This window comes from Varroa destructor, unplaced genomic scaffold (genome assembly GCF_002443255.2).
Source record: "Varroa destructor unplaced genomic scaffold, Vdes_3.0 BEIS01000001.1, whole genome shotgun sequence".
NCBI lineage: Eukaryota > Metazoa > Arthropoda > Arachnida > Mesostigmata > Varroidae > Varroa > Varroa destructor.
In genome coordinates this window covers 71,855,491-71,873,033 of record NW_019211454.1, presented here as the reverse complement: position 1 = coordinate 71,873,033, position 17,543 = coordinate 71,855,491, and the positions used below count along the sequence as shown (strand labels likewise).

The following is a 17,543-nucleotide window of genomic DNA, read 5'->3' as shown; positions in this document are numbered from 1 at the left end:
TACATTATATGCACTTTATATATTGGAACTAACCGCTAATCTCTCGAAAAGCGTCAGGGTGGATGAAGTCAATATTATTGCGTGTGAGGTCTAGCGATACAAGGCCTGTCAACCTTTTCAAAGCCCCCGCTCCCACCTCACTGATCTGATTCTCCGCTAAATTTAGCTTGTCGAGCTCTGCAATCAATAACAAATAGAAAAAATACTTTGTTATACGTAGAAGTATCTTGAGCACGAATTTTGTCTCCGTCAGAAGTAAATACCCATTTAAATGAGTTTTTAAATCTGTTAATATATTTGAAACTGTAAATACACACATAGCAAGGCAGCTAAATTCGGGGTATATATCGCAACTTAGGCCACCTCTTTGCCCCTACGCCTACCTAATGTTTGCCTGTATTCTACGATCTAGGTATAAAGGCAAATATTTGTCGAGTGCGTGTGTCGAGAATGTACATGCATGGAGACATCCGCGTAAAGCTGGAAGAATACAAAATGTTTAGAACTATATTGTTCTTTAGTTTGTGAGTCATCGATTCCGACATCCTGTGATTCTTTCTTACAGTACAAATATAAGCAGATCATGCTTTTTATTCCTCTCAAGTTTGCCGTAAACGACTTTGCTCCTTGTTTTCGTTTTTCCGATCAACAGTGGCCCTATGCAAGGGCGCCGACCCACCACGGCCTAAATATTTGTCCAGGTTCCGTTCCGAGAACAATGTGTAAATTTCAAAAAAATAATGTATTCATGCAAGCCTATTCCATACACTAAAATAGAGTGGATTCTCAAATGGAACACATACACGAAGGGGAACTATGCCTTTGTGCAAGTTGGATGTTTCACATAATCTGTGCATAATAATTTCTACCTGAGAAATGGCTGGCAAGTGATATTGACGTTTCTAGAGTAACGCTGCACAGCAGTTTTGCTGTTCGAATAAGAGCCTCTTAGCAGATACGAAAGAAATACTGGCAGGTGCGTGTTGGGAAGGCTTCAACTGTGCCCCGAGACCAGAGATTTAGACAGCTGCTCAGGATTAATAGGGCTGAAATGTCCAATACGGGTCAGCAAAGGTACTCTTATCGGCAAAAGTTATTTTACCACTGGTCAAACACGCTGTGACCCTTTCTGTCCATCTGTCAAGGATGTTTCTTCTTGCCTCTTCTCATTGTTTGCCTTGTAAGAGAGCGTTTAGTATGTTATTAGCAAAAATATTGTGAAGGAAAATAGCAAAGCTTACCTTCAGGCAAATGTTCTGTCTCGATCTGAGTGATATTGTTCTCATGAAGATCGAGGTGTTGCAGTCCAGCTATAAGCGCTAACGCTTCAGCGGGAATTCGAGTGAGGTTGTTGCGACCGATATTTAGCCGCGTAAGATTGTTCCCACAAGACAGAAAGGCTGCCGAGTCCAAAGTGTGTAGCCTGTTGCCATACAGCGTTAAGCGGATAAGCGAGACAAGACCGCGGAATGACTCACTACGCAACATGGTGATTCGATTCAGTGAGAGATTGAGCGATACTAGGGCTTTCAGCGCTTCGAAGGCTTCTGTCGGAATCTGCAAACGTATCGAGACGAATCATTAAAGGTACAATCAGTAAAGATGTCCGCATTTCAAAGCCTCTAATTGACCAAGCAACGTTAGCTGTTTATATCTGTAATATCGCCACATATATATATATATACATCTGGTAATTGCCTAGAAGCTGCGGTTATTGTAGCCTCATACCTAGATCAATTATCACAAGACAGTGATAGAAATCTGCTGCTAGATCGCAGCGTCAATCCATGGAGAAAGATATGCGCACTTACCAAGACTTTTTGTGTAATGACACTAAATTCAAACATATTTAGTAGCAGCATTGTGCGACAAGGGACAATATCACTTTAGTCTCGTGAAGAAATAAACAATGTATACGTATGCTCATTGATTGTTATAGGAAAAGTTTGCTAAAGCAGCATAGGGGGAGTTCCGCGTAACTTATGATAACGAACGCCTCGAACACTGCGGCGCTGGCCGAACAAGGTGGTAAACAGCCTGAGCCATGGGTATCCATTAAGGCGCATCAACGTCCTGTACCAGGAACGAAATCATTGACCTAGCCAAGCATCGACAGAGGCTCGTGCTGGATCCAGCTCTGTTTCGTACTTGGCCGACTAGGACTCAATCTAGGCTGGATGAAAGCAAGGGATTTCTTACAGCGCGAACTGGCATCGTTTATATTTCTTGACGAAACGGGCCGTATTTTGACATACATTTCTGTATTAAATATATGAATAATCCCTCTATGTAAATTTATTGCTGCGTGCTGTGTTGCAGTGTTCTTACAGACAGTTCTACTAGTGCTAACAAAAAATCGGTAAGGCTATTGCTTTTTTTTTTTAGTCTTAATTTTCCAATGAAATAAGGAAACACATAATCGTTTTCGTAAGAGATATACTTTGCATTGATTCGACTACTATCGGGGATATCAACCTTTTTATGTAGTCGTTCGTTGTCTTTGTCCATATACCCAAGAGTACGATTTATTACTTAGTCAAATATTAACAAAGCTAATGAGACCACTAGATTGACCGCTGCACATTCGTGAAGCTAGATAGAAGATTAACCGATTATAATATGTTTAATAACAATCGTTTTGTAGATCTTTATTTAAAGAATATCGTTAACGCTATTTCTATAGATATTTCTCGCAAAAATTATGACTTCAGCAAACCTGATCGTCACCTTTAGTTAATAAATGCGATATACAACAAAAAAAAAAAAAAAAAAGCTTGTCGGTATGTTGTAGTACAGAACCTGTCAATCTGAGGTCAAAAGCAGACAAATTAATGCGGTAATTTATCAATATTATTCTTCACCCCTAATAAAGTCTTCTCTATTCGACCAGTTTCGCTTTTTCATGATTGCATCACAACACTGCAGTCATGAAGAAGACCGACAACTTCCACCCAAGTGAGCGATTTGTTCATGAAGATAAAAAGAAAAGAACTAAAACTCACACGCTTACAATTAAGCACCGTTTAAAGGTTCTTAGAAGGACAGTTGAAGATCAATACAGAGACTGAATCCGCGACAAAATCAAACACGACTCCGTAACTTGTTGTTCGTGCATTCAATCGCTAATTACGTGTAAAGATTGCTTATTAAGAGATTTCGATGTTTACAAATATACTAAAAATACAAATAGTGCGACTCCTTGAAACAGGTTAGATTATTTTCAGATATATTCTCGGTGTGTTTGTCGTAGTGGCCTGCAAAATGCAAGGGTTCCCCAAAAGGAACGAACCGATCAAACCTAACGACTATTTGGAGCGGCTGATAATACACTTTATGTTAGTATAGAAACCACAGCTACAAAAGGTCGCTAAATATCCGGTCTGAGCATTTTACCGGATAGTATAGCCTATCAAGGCGAACCATACTGAACTAACTACCAGATAACGAGCCTAGCATCAAACTGCTAGTATAGCCATAATATAATCCGAATCATACCTCTGACATCTTTTCAGGTTTCTAAGATAAATAATAAAACAGATGAGAGAACTGGATCTAACTAACCTTAAGTATACACAATGTATTTCACTAAATAGCATATAATATGAAACAGAAACATGTTTAAGACCTGTAGAGCATGGCCGCATGTATTCGAGAATATTCGATGCAATACCTCGGTTAGATGATTCTTGGAAAGATCTAAAGACTCTAGACGGTCCCCGAGATCCTGGAAGGCATCGCGATGGATCGAGCTAATGTTGGCTTCATGCACTAACAGATGCTTTATATCCAAGCCATAGAGAATATCTTCAGCCAGAACGCCCATATAGTTGTTAATGAGCTTCAGGTACATAATCGTGTCCTGCTGCTCCGCCACCTGAAACAAATGCGGGACATTTACGTACACTATTGAAAGCGACTATCATTCATATCTGCTGGCAGCAGGATAAGCTTACCGATCATAAATGAGAAAGATCCTTTAATAAGAACTACTTACGGATCTGAGACGGTGAGAGCTAAATGTATAATTTCCAAATTCAGCCGGTAAGATATAACGCAATACAGTGAAATAGGTAAAAAAAAAAAAGAATAAAAAGCATAAAATTGCAAGGACTGTTTCGTTTGCTGCGTTATTGAAACTGGAAATCTTCCTGCCCTGGGCTAGTTACGAATGCCCAACGGTACTGATGTAATATCTGATTGTCACCTCGAAATACCCTACTCACTTACACAAATAATATGAATATTAGTAGTAGAAAAAGCTTTTCATCGACGTCTCCCTGGGATCGGTACGTCTAGAGTCAATCTCAATGTAAAACAACATTCACTATATTCAAGGTGATCTAAGGACAAAACAAGCTGTTTAATCTATAGTAGAGCGAAAAATTTATATGTGTCATAAACCTATCAAATTTGTGCAAACAGAGCCGTTTAAGATGTTGTATCTCTTTCCGTGGGGCGCTATTTGTAGCCATAATAGTCTGGTGCTGTGCTTAGCGAAAATAACACAGTGATCAGTTTGTATAAATGCATCCTTAAGTAAGTTTAGGTATTGGAATAGCTACTTCACCTTTTCGGGTAGGTGCTTGCTCGAGAAAATTGACTGATCCAACATACTGGTGTAGTTACGTCAAAAAAATGTTGTTATTACAATTACTTTTACTAGAAATCTGCATGACAAGCAGAAAGTACAGACCACAGAGTGTTGCTGTATACAGGCACAAAGCTTAAATGCGTAAACGTTACGTTGTTAAGTAAAAATAACCCAGTTTCTTTTCTTTTTGCGCTTTCCTCATTGCTTTTCATCTCTTCCCTTGCTTGCCAGGAGTAAACGTTGATGTTCAGCCAGCTTTGACTTTTTAGTCGTCTGCGTTTCCTGTCAGTAAACACTATTTACGCACATATCACACCGAAGGAGAATGGCTTTAAGCTTAGCCCATTTGGGCCATTTAGAACTCTAAGCTTAAGGCTGCGGACCTAAAGTTCCACTCTGCCTAGCTCGATGACGCAAGCTATGTGTAAAGCACTTTCGCCACTAGTAACTTAGAAGAAAGGTAGTGCTTTTTTTTGATATTGATTCTGCTCTACGGTGCATATAGTGAGAGCCATATGCAAGAATCTATGTATATGGGTAGATGGATGCACGAATGCGGAGTTAATTCGAACTGCGCAAACCACAAACTTTTTGCATAGAAACTTACAGCCAGTCAATGATGGAGCAATCAAACACTAAGAGGATCTAGGCAGGTTGTGCCTACAGCCTCTCACGGGCTGTATTTCCACTCATGCTTTTTGCAGTATGGGTAGATATTGGAAGTCCATTGACTACCTTAGTAGCTCGCACGTCCCCCTAAAACAAGCCTGGGTAAGACTATCCGTAGCCAATAATCGAAAGCAATTTTCTTTCGATGTCCCATGTCTTCTCATACTGGACTTCCACAAGATCATCAGCCGTTCAGGTTCTGTTAACGTCTCGGTTGCTAGCTTAAAGACAGTGGTTGTTTTGGGACACTCCCATATGTATCGAGATTTACTTTGGCAACGCTTTGCAAGATGGCTAGGTAGTTGCGCGAATCCCGTCGTGTGTAACCCAAAGTCTAATAGTAATAATATATATAATATAATATAATAATAAAGTGACATTTTCTTAAGTGCCAACCGGAGCCAACTTGCCAGATATGAAACGGCGATAACAGTTCAGCCTTATGTTTGGCTCCGCACAGAGCTCCGCGGCTTTCGAAACTGTTTACGAGTAAACACTATATAGTACTTGTTGTGAATTCAAATAAAACACTAACTTCACTTCGAGTTCGTCGTAAAGCCGCAAACAAATTTTAGATTTATACAATAGGAATTTCTACGGAACCGCAAAAATATAGCGGTGTTACAAAGAAGCACCTAATATATTTGGGAGACTGCTACCGCTACGGTAAACGGTGTACTTCGTTGCGCAACATCGTTTGGTGGACGCACACGCGGCCACGAACAAAAGCGGCCTATTTTCAGTTGCGAGTCATCTGTTAAGTCAATGTATACCGCTTCCGGATGTCACCTCCGGATAGACAGATTGTTTTTCGTATACATGGACAGTGCGTGTAGAGGCGTGAATTGATTAGCTCACACTCGGATAGGGCTTTGCCTAATCTGAACGGCTGTTCTTCTGGCCACACGTACTTAACAATTGCTTCAATGTAGCACAACCAGCATGTGTCTCTAAGCTTCGTACTCGGCTTGCCGCTTCCTCTTTTAGAATACTCATACTGCGTTTGTCTAGCCTATATTTCTTTCGATAGCTTTCCGACTATCTTTCAACGCAAGCCTACAAAATCACTAAGAATAACGATAATAATAATAATTTTTATTATACCTAGTTCCGCAACTAATAACTGCAATATATATTTATAATAAGGTTGTAGAATGAACTCACATTGTGTAAAAAAAATTCTAAACAAATTCTGGGTACAGCGTTTTGCTGCGTCCAATCGCACAGATTTAGCCAAGATTCCGATAGCGAGCGAAGTTTTAAGATATATATCAAAATTAATTATTTACCAGCAGCAGGATACTGCGTATCTTATCGATGTTGCTTCGTTCACAAAAGATGTCCAGACCGCGGCTTTTTTCGATGCAGTAGCATTGAACACCTGGAACCCGCGCAGGACACCCGAAGCGCCGTCCGCTCACTACCGTTGATACCAATAAGAACCAGACCAGCAGGTCCCGCGAGAGCCAGCGGAACCACATCTGTACAAGGAAGGACAAAAATAGATTTTTATGATGCTATGTATAATCCGAAATGGTTATCAAATAAAACGACACGTCTGGCTGTTTAGATTAAAGACCATTAGATATACAAACGATCATGGCCAAAATGAGTGATCCATGTTACTTACACAAATGTGAGATTCGTTCTGTTCCAGATGCATAACACTGGAATACACCCGGAAACATGAGCATCTTAAACTTTATACCATTTCCAAAACAATCCAAATAAACTTTAGAATACCAAAGTATAGGTTGAGATAAGAGTGAAGTACTTACTAGCGTAGTTCGCGTGGTGCTAACAAAGCGCACGGTGTCTTTACACAAACATAATTTGTTATTTAACAAACTTCTTTCGAAGCTAGTTAAGCCCATGTAGTCTTCAAATTGACCCGCGTTGAAAAAAACAGTTCGAAGGATGCCTATTTTTAGAACGTGTCAGCTTATAGTCAGCTATAGAACAGTAAAAGAACGTCACGTGAAGCGCCACATTTACCATAAAAGCTAGGTTGGTGGTAAGCCTAATTATCAAACTGTCTATTTCTAACGGTGAGCTAAACTTCCGGTAGCATTTACTCGTTACATAATATAGAAATGACAAAGGCAACGGCCGCACATCACACGTAAATATTCATTTTTTAGGTAATAAATTAATTACTTGGATTTTTTCTTACGAACTGGATTGATTAGACATATTAATGATCTCGTTAAAAACATTCGTATTTATTTATCTTTATTGAATTCCATTTTCGAACGAACCTCTGCAGTACAAATAAAAATTCCCTACATATTGTGTATATGTATATATATACAGATAGGAGTACGAAGCGCTGAGTCATAGCTTTTTCAAGGAGAACCAACACTGGGTTGGCAATAGTCGACCATCAGCTTTCTGCTGCAATAACCAAGAAAAAGAAAATAGGAGAATATGCGAGTTAAAGTCGATGATTTGTAACTTACCGTTGGAAGCTAAAGTTGAACCGTCTAGCCTGCCTCAATGCATTCTGTACCTTAAGATGGAACACGATAAGGACGAAAAAATATAAATGTTAGTTAAATAAGTTTTTAAGCCTTGGATTATTTAAACGGTCAAGTTCTAATCGTTAATTAGTTGTAAAATTAAACCACGATATGTGAAAGAGTGAGGCAACGATGGCTGCAGTACTTCGAACATTTTTTTGTTACCTACGTTTCGGATCTTACATTCAAAACTGGGTTTGAATTGCATTAGACAATTGTGACTACTGTGTGTATACATTCGCTTTTTAAATATGAATCTTGATCGGGACAGGGATCATCAGGGTTTCCATAGAGGTTTAAAACAGCCAGCCGCGCAAACCATTAGGTCATTGTTTATGATTAAGTTACAATCACATATAACAGCTGTGTTAACTAATGTCTGATAATAAGTACTGTAAAATAATTTTCTATATCGATTCGCTTTTCTTAAGTTGCACTTAGGCTACTTTGATAGTCGCTGTGTGCAAATATAACATGGCGGCATAAGGGCAAAACCTCTACATTTGTGAGGATGTGTGCGCTCACCGAAAAACCATTGTTTTGTTATAGCATTAACAAGAACGCAAATTTATCCTTCTGAGGTGCGTCCTTCTTGAGTTGAGTTCTAGTTTAACTCAATAGCGCTACGGATTATTACACTTGAACTGAGCATCTTTTAAGTAGGTCTATCTCAAACAGCACCGCCTGCAGATGAAAGATAATTACACTACGCTTTTTACTAACTAATATTATTTGATAGTCCATATAAACTATGTTTGTGACACGTATCTCCATATAAAACCCGATTCAGGGGCTGGTTATGGTGCGGACCTGACAGAACACAAAAAATAGCTATAGGCGAAATTGTCAACAGCTGAATTCTGCATAAAAACTCCAGGCTCTATAGTTCTAGTGAGACAGCGGAGCCCAGCTCGACCGGGTCAGACTTCACGCGGCGTCACGCCGACGACTGGGTTCAGATCCGTAGCCCAGTGACGCCAGGTTGAACAGCTGCTTCAAGCCATTGGCGTGTCTTCGCTAATTTGGGTAGGCGGTCGTCCACTTCGTAAAGGGTTTTAGTGGGGGCTAGAGCGGTATTGCGGGGTTCCGGACTTGGAAAAAGGGGGCGGATTTCAAGAATTCATATATTTGAGTGGCGTGGTATAGCGCAAGCTTTGTCATGCGTCGTTTCTAGCTGGCTTCACTCTTCCCTTTCTCTAATGCTGTACACATATATGAAAGCACTAGTTGACGCAACACACGCCTAGGTTGTTCAGGAGCGTACGGGTTCAGACTTTAAACGCTTTCAGTATTTTTTTTTCTGTAAGACGCTGATAATCGTCAAGCTAAAAAGTTGATAAGGACATAACTGCCGAGCCGCGTAACGATGTGCATCGTTTATTGGCTTAACTCTATTTTGCAAAATCTTCAGGCAAAAAAGCTAAGTAGTCGCTCTTGAATCTATCGTAATAATCAGAGAATGAAGATAGATCCACGTTTTCTGTCATCATTATGACGATGTTTATGGCGGTCCAACGTTAATTTGCGGCTGGAAAACATGTTGCTCCTTTAAGGCCGTTTAGCCGAACGTAAGAAAGATGCAGTTACAGCTCGCCAGAAAACAGGGTATATGATCGAATGTATCCCTATCCTGAAAAATGTATTTTTTAGGCGAAAAAAAAAAAAAAAACTTATACTCTAGATAGCAGTGTGTAGGAAATGTCACTAAACAATCAACTGCCATTGACAACCCCTCGCCTTGGCGGTCGTCGTAAACGTGATACCCAGCAAGTGGATTCTTAAAGGCGTCGCAGATTGCACTATCACAACTCGATATTATTGCAGAGTAAAAAAATATTTTTAGATCTCAATGTATATTTGATACACAAGTAATATTAAACAATTAAACACACATCTGAGTCAACTAATTTAGTCCAATCCCATAGTTAAACGAAACTGTAACAGAATGAGACCTTCTGTCGATAAGAGGGTTCACCTTTATATCGTTTAGCTTGTTACCGCTGTTCCAAAAGCATATTATACAGGCGTTTTTTAGTGGCTATATGAGTCGTACAATATCCGAAACAGCAGCAGCTCGGAAACCTTTGAGCAGTGCGTGTCTAATACTGCTCGCATACGGGTACCATTGGACATACCAGACGACACTTTTCCAGATTACAATATGTAAGCCCGCCGAATCCTAAAGTTTTCTTTGCCGCTAAGGTTCTGCATTTACCAACTTGGACCGGGTTCGCATCGGCGGAAGTCTTGGGAACGCGCATTTACGTCCAGGCGACGTATCTATTCCACTGTCGGAAAGACAGACATGCGACCGGCAACACATATACTGGACAGATCATTCACTTCCTATCCATTTGAAGCAAGCTAATGTTTTTAGGAAGCTACGATCACTGACTTTTTTAAGGTTACCATTCGGTTAAATAATGTTATCCTTTTACAATGTCCTTAAGATTCACACGAAAGCTTCTTCATGCGCTGAACATGGACACATTTGTAGGCGGGAATCCCATGTTGCATTCTTAGTTGGCGCCCACCCTAATCCGGCCTCGCTCTGTATTGTTTCGATAGACTGGCAGCGTTTGTAAAATAATCAGGGTCGCTATATGTCTATATATATATATCTCTATATCTATTACTATCCATAAGTAAAACATCGGCTTAGTGGTATACCTTCCTCTTCATAAACTTGCGTACTTGGCGAAAGCATGTCAGCTTATACGACGAGAAGCGATAACTGTATAGTTAATTCCACAGTTTCGGTTTTTTATGTGTGTACCTTTACGGCAATCAATATCGGTAATAATCGTCATAACGATCGTGGCTTTACGCCCAAGATGTGCAATACAAAGGTAGTGAAGATGGTGCCATTAGCGTCAGCAGTATTCAGCGAATTTCCGATGCTGAACCTCTATCGGCAACGGCGAAGTCGGAGTTGTCGATTCGGTCCGTACACAAAAAAAATAATTCCTGTGCCCTCTATTCGTAGCATTGCATCATTATACCTAAATCATGTCAGAATGGGCAAATGACGTAATGCTGGCTTACAATTCGAAAACAGGCTTCTGGCGATTATGTCCGACACACAGCGGCAGCTGCCCCAAATCCGTTGCGGCTCCACTCAAATAACTTCAGCCTTTTCCGATGAAAGACATCTTTCATGTACTCAAGATGAAGGCGGAGGAGATAAATATTACCGTGCTAGAAAATAACGATTGGGCGCCAGCGTGTTCATCTAAGCGTTAACAATCGAAATGGGATTTTCGAAGACGATTATGTATGTAAATGAAAATTGGGTCAACGTTTTTTTAACCTTCTTTTGAATCTAAAGGACAAGTAGTTAAAGGAAAGAATGTATTCGTTCACAGAATGTCGACAAGAATTGTTTCGAGCTATTAGAATGTAGAGTAATAGATTTTTCTTAAGTGGACCTTGATTGGCTATCAATAGGTGAGAGCTCTTTCCAAGGGTTATTCACAGAGCTCTGTATAGACTAACAAATAATTTTCTGAAAAGACTCACTTCAGACTTGACTAGCCAGTACTAGTAGCCAGTACTTAGTTAAGGTCACCCGAGAACTTAGAAGAAAAGTTCTCGGGTCTATCAAGTCAAGAGTCAGGAGAACCTCAAGCATTTAGCAAAATTGCAATGCACTGCGAGCTTACAAATTTGGAATCGGTTCGTTCAAGCTTAGCACATGGGGCCTGATTCTACTTAATCGTAATTGATTTTCAACCATGTACGCTGTATTCAACTGAACATAGAAGTCTAAAAAAGAGGCAAATCTAAAGGTAAAAAAAAATCAGTCAGAAGAGTACCACTAACTCTGATAATTACATCGCAACTGCAACAGTGGCCTTATTTTTCTTGGCATAACAGGCGCATCGAACACGTATTACGGTTATGGGAAAACCTATTAAATCAGAAAAGCACCGTACCAGTCTGAAGAGCGTTTCTTCGGCCTTGAATGCGCACTTAGGGTTTAGAGAAGTGCTTAGGGCTGACTAATGAGCAGACAATTGGTCGAATATTGCAACGGCTTGAGATCCGGAGTCGGAGAAAAGAACCGGTATTACCCATTAACGAAATGATGTCCTGTAGCTTTTCCGGTTATTGGTTATATTATCAAAATATGGAAACATTTCTAACCGCATGTGAAAAATGTTACACCAGGGATTCGGCCAGATGTCCGAGCATGCAGGGAATATGAAACTAGGACTGCTAGGTCCTTTTCCGAAGACCTATATTGTAGGGCTAACGTGTGTCATAATAAGTGAGTAACTAACAAGAGAGATTAAAAATGTAATATTCAAGTTTGGGCTCACAGACCGATTGAAGCGCACGTGCCAAGTGCGTTCGTTTACCACATCTAGCCAATACCACTGAGTGGAGGGAATTCAGGCAGATCCTTTCATAGAATTTCCGAAACTGGCCAATGTGTAACACAATCAGGGTAAACGAAGTCGATGAACTCTAAGCGGTATACGATATGGCGAATGGCGCCTATTGGAGATCAGCGAAAAAAAATGTGATCATTAATAGTTTCTCAGTTTTAGTTATTTTTCGAGGACGTGCGACTATCCCCACCCCTGGAACAACCGGTACCGAACCGATATGTGGCCATATTGCCAAACGTTACTCGTGATTTATCAATTTCATAACCTGATTTGTTTACGAATCAGGAACAGTATCATGTAGTGGGGCCGCATTACCCAATACTTAACGTATGCCTATATGGTAATGTACACATAATGTGTTTGTTTCTCGTTTGAGACTATGTCAGCCGATCCGTACATTTTGACAGTTTGCCCCGAGGAAGACTATAAATACTAATCATAGGACTTAGCTTTGTGATGCTCGTTCTGATTTAGGAAGGAACAGAACACTACATATGTACGTTACCTGATGAACCTTTAGATTGAGTGAGAAGGTCATGCCCTGTTCAACCTCCTATTTGATTCACATACTTTATTAGGTGATAGGTGTCATGAAACGACATTAGACAAAGCCGAGATATCAAAATCAACTTCAGATATTATCCTTTAGTTAATAAAGCATCTCATCAAAAAACCTTGATAAGCTCACAACAAATTCGACATTTTGTTCATATGACAGTATATGGCGAACGACTTAGTATTCGGGCTGTATGATTTATCATACAATGTTCTTACATAAGGTCCCAGACTAGCAGGTATGCATCGAATCACAATAACATATTGTCGTGCATCGCTGGGAATATCTCGACGCTAATCCGCCTCGTCTGTCATGTATCTACGTGTTTCGGTACTGAGTTCGTTAAACACCGCTACTTCAGACAGTTGTCTCCTTCTGGTTGTCTCTATGGTCTGATTGTAATCTACGCCGCGTCTGAGTTCCTCTATCTAATAAGCAAATATGCACCAGCGCTGATACGCGCTATCGTGCATTTAGAGCGTACTCATGCCAATTACTTATTAGGCTCTTTGAAATTACTATATCTCCAACTTAGGAGTGTCAGTCTATGACGGATCTAATGCAAAGTTTCTGGGCTACGTAGGTATGATGGGTGCGTAGCCTTCTTATGGACCTGCTCAGCCTACCGGTATAATAGAACATATTCGTCTATACATTGTACATTGAATAACACTTACTTAAACGTCGTCGTTCCTTCACCCAAAACAGCGCCTTCGCCTTAATCAGTTAAGCTATATCATTCAACAACATGTGAACGTTTTGAAGCGTCATACCGTAAGAATCGCAAAAATTAATAGTGACGCACTGTCAAAGCTGATGTTGTTTCATTTTCGATTAGGTTACAACAGGTGGATGATAAAAAGGCAGCGAAATCGCCATTTCGTCAGTTCTAGCAAATCATCCGTGAAGAAAGCCGAGCATCTTTTTGGACGTTCGGCTACGTCAGAACCTCATTTATCTGACCTGCAAAAATACTGTATTTACATCACATAGCTTGTTACACATTAAGTATTGACAGACCAATAAAGATTAGACCCTTCCAGGGTACTGGATGTTTCATATCGTCACGCGTAAATTTCTAGAGGTAGAGGTATCGTGGCAATGATATGATGGGCACAATGTTGAGTTCGATTACCAGACGGGCGTCTTTTGTCATTGCTAATACCCTAATACAATACTAAATTATTTATCGACTTCAGCGCCTAGGCCCCTTTACAACGCCTGATTCTATTATTACCGCTGCTACTAGCGATACCATTGTTGGTGAATCATTTACGAATATTCTCGTGCGTTCTGTCTAACACTAAAATTAACTTGCGAACCTTCGTTGATTTACGGTTATATGTTGGCTTTATAAAAGGGGGTAACATTAGGATAAGCAGTTGTTTTCGATGGCTAAGCGTTTATTGATCAATGGAACTCGATGTCGAAATAAAGACTATAGAAGAAAAGGGGGAAGAGGACACTCAGGAAAAGGGGCGCCGTCGCCACTTCCGTCATAACTACCCCGTAACAGTGTTCCGCTTGGTGTTTGCATAATCGTCTCGCCACCTTCGTCGCGTTCACAGAGATCGCTGTAGCCACCTCCGCTTGGTCGCGTGGCGTAGTTTCCCCTATACCCCACTTTCCTTGGACGCTCTATTGTCATCAAAAAACAACCGACGAAGAGTAGGAGCTAGCTGAGGTAGAGGCAGCGGGTTTAACCCCGGCGTTGCACTTGCATCCATTGTAAACATCCACCCCCGTTCGCAAGCAGCGTCCCATGCCGGCTGGCGTCGGCCGCCGAATACGCGCAGGGAAAGTTTGCCACTCGTTCGCCGAGACCGTCGTCCGACAGCTCTGGTTCCAAAGCGGAAACCTGTGCTGAGCAAACGACAGCTTCTACCAGCGGCGGCCGACTGCCTCTTATATGGATATGTCTCATCGTGTCTACACCTTTCCATTTAATCTGGCTTTCTCGACAGCTGTATTTTCCCCACTTTTCAATCTCTGTTTTCATCCAAGCAGGTTCACTTGCTTAGTGAACGTCGGGATTGCTTGAACATTGCAAATAGTAAACCGCTATATAATGATGCGATAGCGCTCAACGAGTGTAATATAAAAACAAATGATAATGTAAACAGAAATAATAACAATAACAGTGATAATAGTATATGTATTTTTGAGTCAAAAAAACACAGGAAACAGATGTGAGACTAGCTGCTAATCAGAGCTAAATCGATGAGCGTCATAAATAGGCGAAACTCGTTCAGGTTCAGGGTTTACATATGAAATGAAACCATTTTCTACCCTACTGTCGATAAACATGGCGAAACATTGAGTTTACTACAAACAATGTGTAAACAAACCTCCATTCAATGCGGCGTTTAGAGCACATGTCATTCCACCGAATTCGATGAAGGTACACATCGTAGATTTCATCTACTAGATAATAAGTACAAGATATCGCAGTCTTTATTTCTACATTTATTCATACAAAAATCTGTCCTAGAGTAAATTCCGAAGCTTCGCATCACCAACGAATAAACTCGTCGTGTTTCGGTGGCGATATCTGAATTGACTTCCCTAGCTAAAGCAACAGCAAGTTAATCAGTATTTGTGAATTAAGTAAGCGTTTTCAAATAAAGAAAAAAAAAAACAACTTAATAAAATCGGTTACGGTGACGATTGTGAGAAAAATTCGACTATTAGTGAAGTCTTCGCATGGCGCGGCGGGACATTACACCGCGCACGGAAGAACTTTGGGGGGTTTCTTCACTAATGATAGTTGGACATATCAACCAGCCGATGAAATATTTTATTAACCTTTGTAAGCGAGCCCACGATAACAAAGTGGTAACAGACGCATGTCACGAAATATGTCGTGTTCAGTCGGGTCGCCCGGTGAAGTAAGCCGCTGTCTACCCTTCGCAGACTCTAGAGTTGTCTGTTTTTCCTATCCGGTTCTTGTATCTCCCAATAGCTCGCGCTTTACCAATGTCGTCATCTCTCGTCCGTAGCATGCCAGTGCTCTATATCCGTTAATGAGACTAATGACCTCTTTAGACACCGCACTGTAGTACTATCACGTCACAAAAAAAGCCTGCTTGTCAAATTTGTATGCATTGGTTAGATACTAGAATAAACGGTAAGCTCGTCTCCAAAGTTCGAAAGAAGCTTTAGTAGACATAATCCTTTATATAGAATATAATGATAATAACTTTGTTTATTTACGCAAAATAATAGAATATGATAATATTTTAAAGTAAAGTAAGCATTAATAAACGCCATTTTTAAAACTGTTTTCTCTGGCGCTTGCCGATATAGGTATTCCTATCAATCGAAACAGAGCTAGCTCAAGTAGTGTCCGATTAGCTTGGAAGACCAACATTCTCGAAAGTACTTTACTTTCTGATTATTTTCACTTTAATTGATACAATGAGTCCTTGCGCATCCAATCTGCCTAATGTATGTGTTACAAAGAAGCAAATTAAAGCTTGGGGTTAATGAGACCTTAAACTAGTTGATATGAACCTGATACATCGACGTACAGATATGATGGCCAAATTGGCTACCTACAGACAAAAGTAGTGCTTCCTGTGACCGTTCTTCCCGTTGAATGTATATGAAAGATGCATGTCTGAAAGCGAAACTCAGAGTATAAACATAAAACGTGGAGAACTATGGAAGGGCAATAACTGCCTTGGCGAGATCAGTGGACCCGCCTCCGTTCGCCTCAGGGCCAAAAACACCTTTTGTCTCTGGAGAGAGCTTATTCAGTTGGATGCGAGCCTTACTCTGACTAGATAGGCAACTGCACAACCAATGACGAGCTGAACCAAGAGCCCACCTAGGTTACATGGCATGGTCCTTTTATTCGTGATCTAGATAGTTCCTAGCTAGATAGCGCATGACCAACGCTGTCACTACAGCCCAACATAGGCAGACTAGTAACTGGCATTAGAATATCGATCAAAGCTTTTTTGCACTTAACGAAATAAATATTTATTTACATATCGACCTAAGCAGATAGAAGTATTGTAGCATTCACAAAGTAAAACAATACAGCGTTACTTTTTGCATTTTCGATTCGAAAGATGAATAATATCAGGGAAAAAGTATGAATGGTAATTGTAAACGTTGGACGATCAAACGGTGAGAGCTAAAAGCACGTATTTACTCAGAAAACACAAAGCTTTGGATAGGGCCTATGCTGAAGAGGCTTACTTCAAGTATGTTATATTCTACGGGTATTGACGCACAGATTGACGAAATACCGACGACTATTCATCTCTAAAATGTGTTCCTAATTTTCTTCGACACATCAGCCCGTTTGGAGCCATCAAATCATAACATTTTAAACTGTGAAGTAAAAATTGTAAGTTTTGGTTTCAACCCGGTGGCCTGAGGGGTACAATCCATTTGAAAAGTTGAACCCTTTGGGACTATTAAGTCCAGGTAGATATACGTTACCAGAACAAGCTTGTAAATAATGGGTTACTTTAAAAGTACACCTTTCTATCAACCTTTAGATGTCAGAAAGCATCAAGTATCTCTGACCGTCGACTAAATTAAAGGATGACACTGTGTTGCTGGGCTCCTGGGAGCAAGCTTGTCTCGACAGACAGGCCAAGAACGACATCGCGACCCCAAACTTGGCTGGCCTTGCTGACACCACAAATAAGTTCCGTCAAGGACAAGATAGACAGAAATGGGGTAATACCCATCATTGTCGGGGCATGAACTGACAGAATGATAGTTCGTTGGTAGCAGACGTTCAAAGCAACAAACGCCAGGGGCATAAAAGAATTTACTTGATCCAGCGCCATCTTTGT

General features: G+C 40.5%; 1 protein-coding gene across 3 annotated transcripts in view; it reads right to left on the bottom strand.

Annotated features, from left to right (window-relative positions):
* LOC111249174 (uncharacterized) overlaps positions 1–17,543 on the bottom strand; it is a 43,643-nt gene that overhangs the window by 8,927 nt on the left and 17,173 nt on the right. For 2 of the 3 annotated variants that reach the window (XR_015330464.1, XM_022802705.2), the window contains exons 2-7: positions 7,720–7,769; positions 6,891–6,927; positions 6,550–6,741; positions 3,671–3,874; positions 1,242–1,557; positions 34–177 (exon numbers count right to left, since the gene is read on the bottom strand). Coding sequence is in view for 2 of the 3 variants with exons in the window: in XM_022802705.2 (XP_022658440.1) it covers positions 34–177; positions 1,242–1,557; positions 3,671–3,874; positions 6,550–6,741; positions 6,891–6,927; positions 7,720–7,769 (943 nt within the window). In the remaining variant the exon portion in view is untranslated. The remainder of the gene's footprint in view (positions 1–33; positions 178–1,241; positions 1,558–3,670; positions 3,875–6,549; positions 6,742–6,890; positions 6,928–7,719; positions 7,770–17,543) is intronic. The other variant, XM_022802714.2, reaches the window with a different exon arrangement.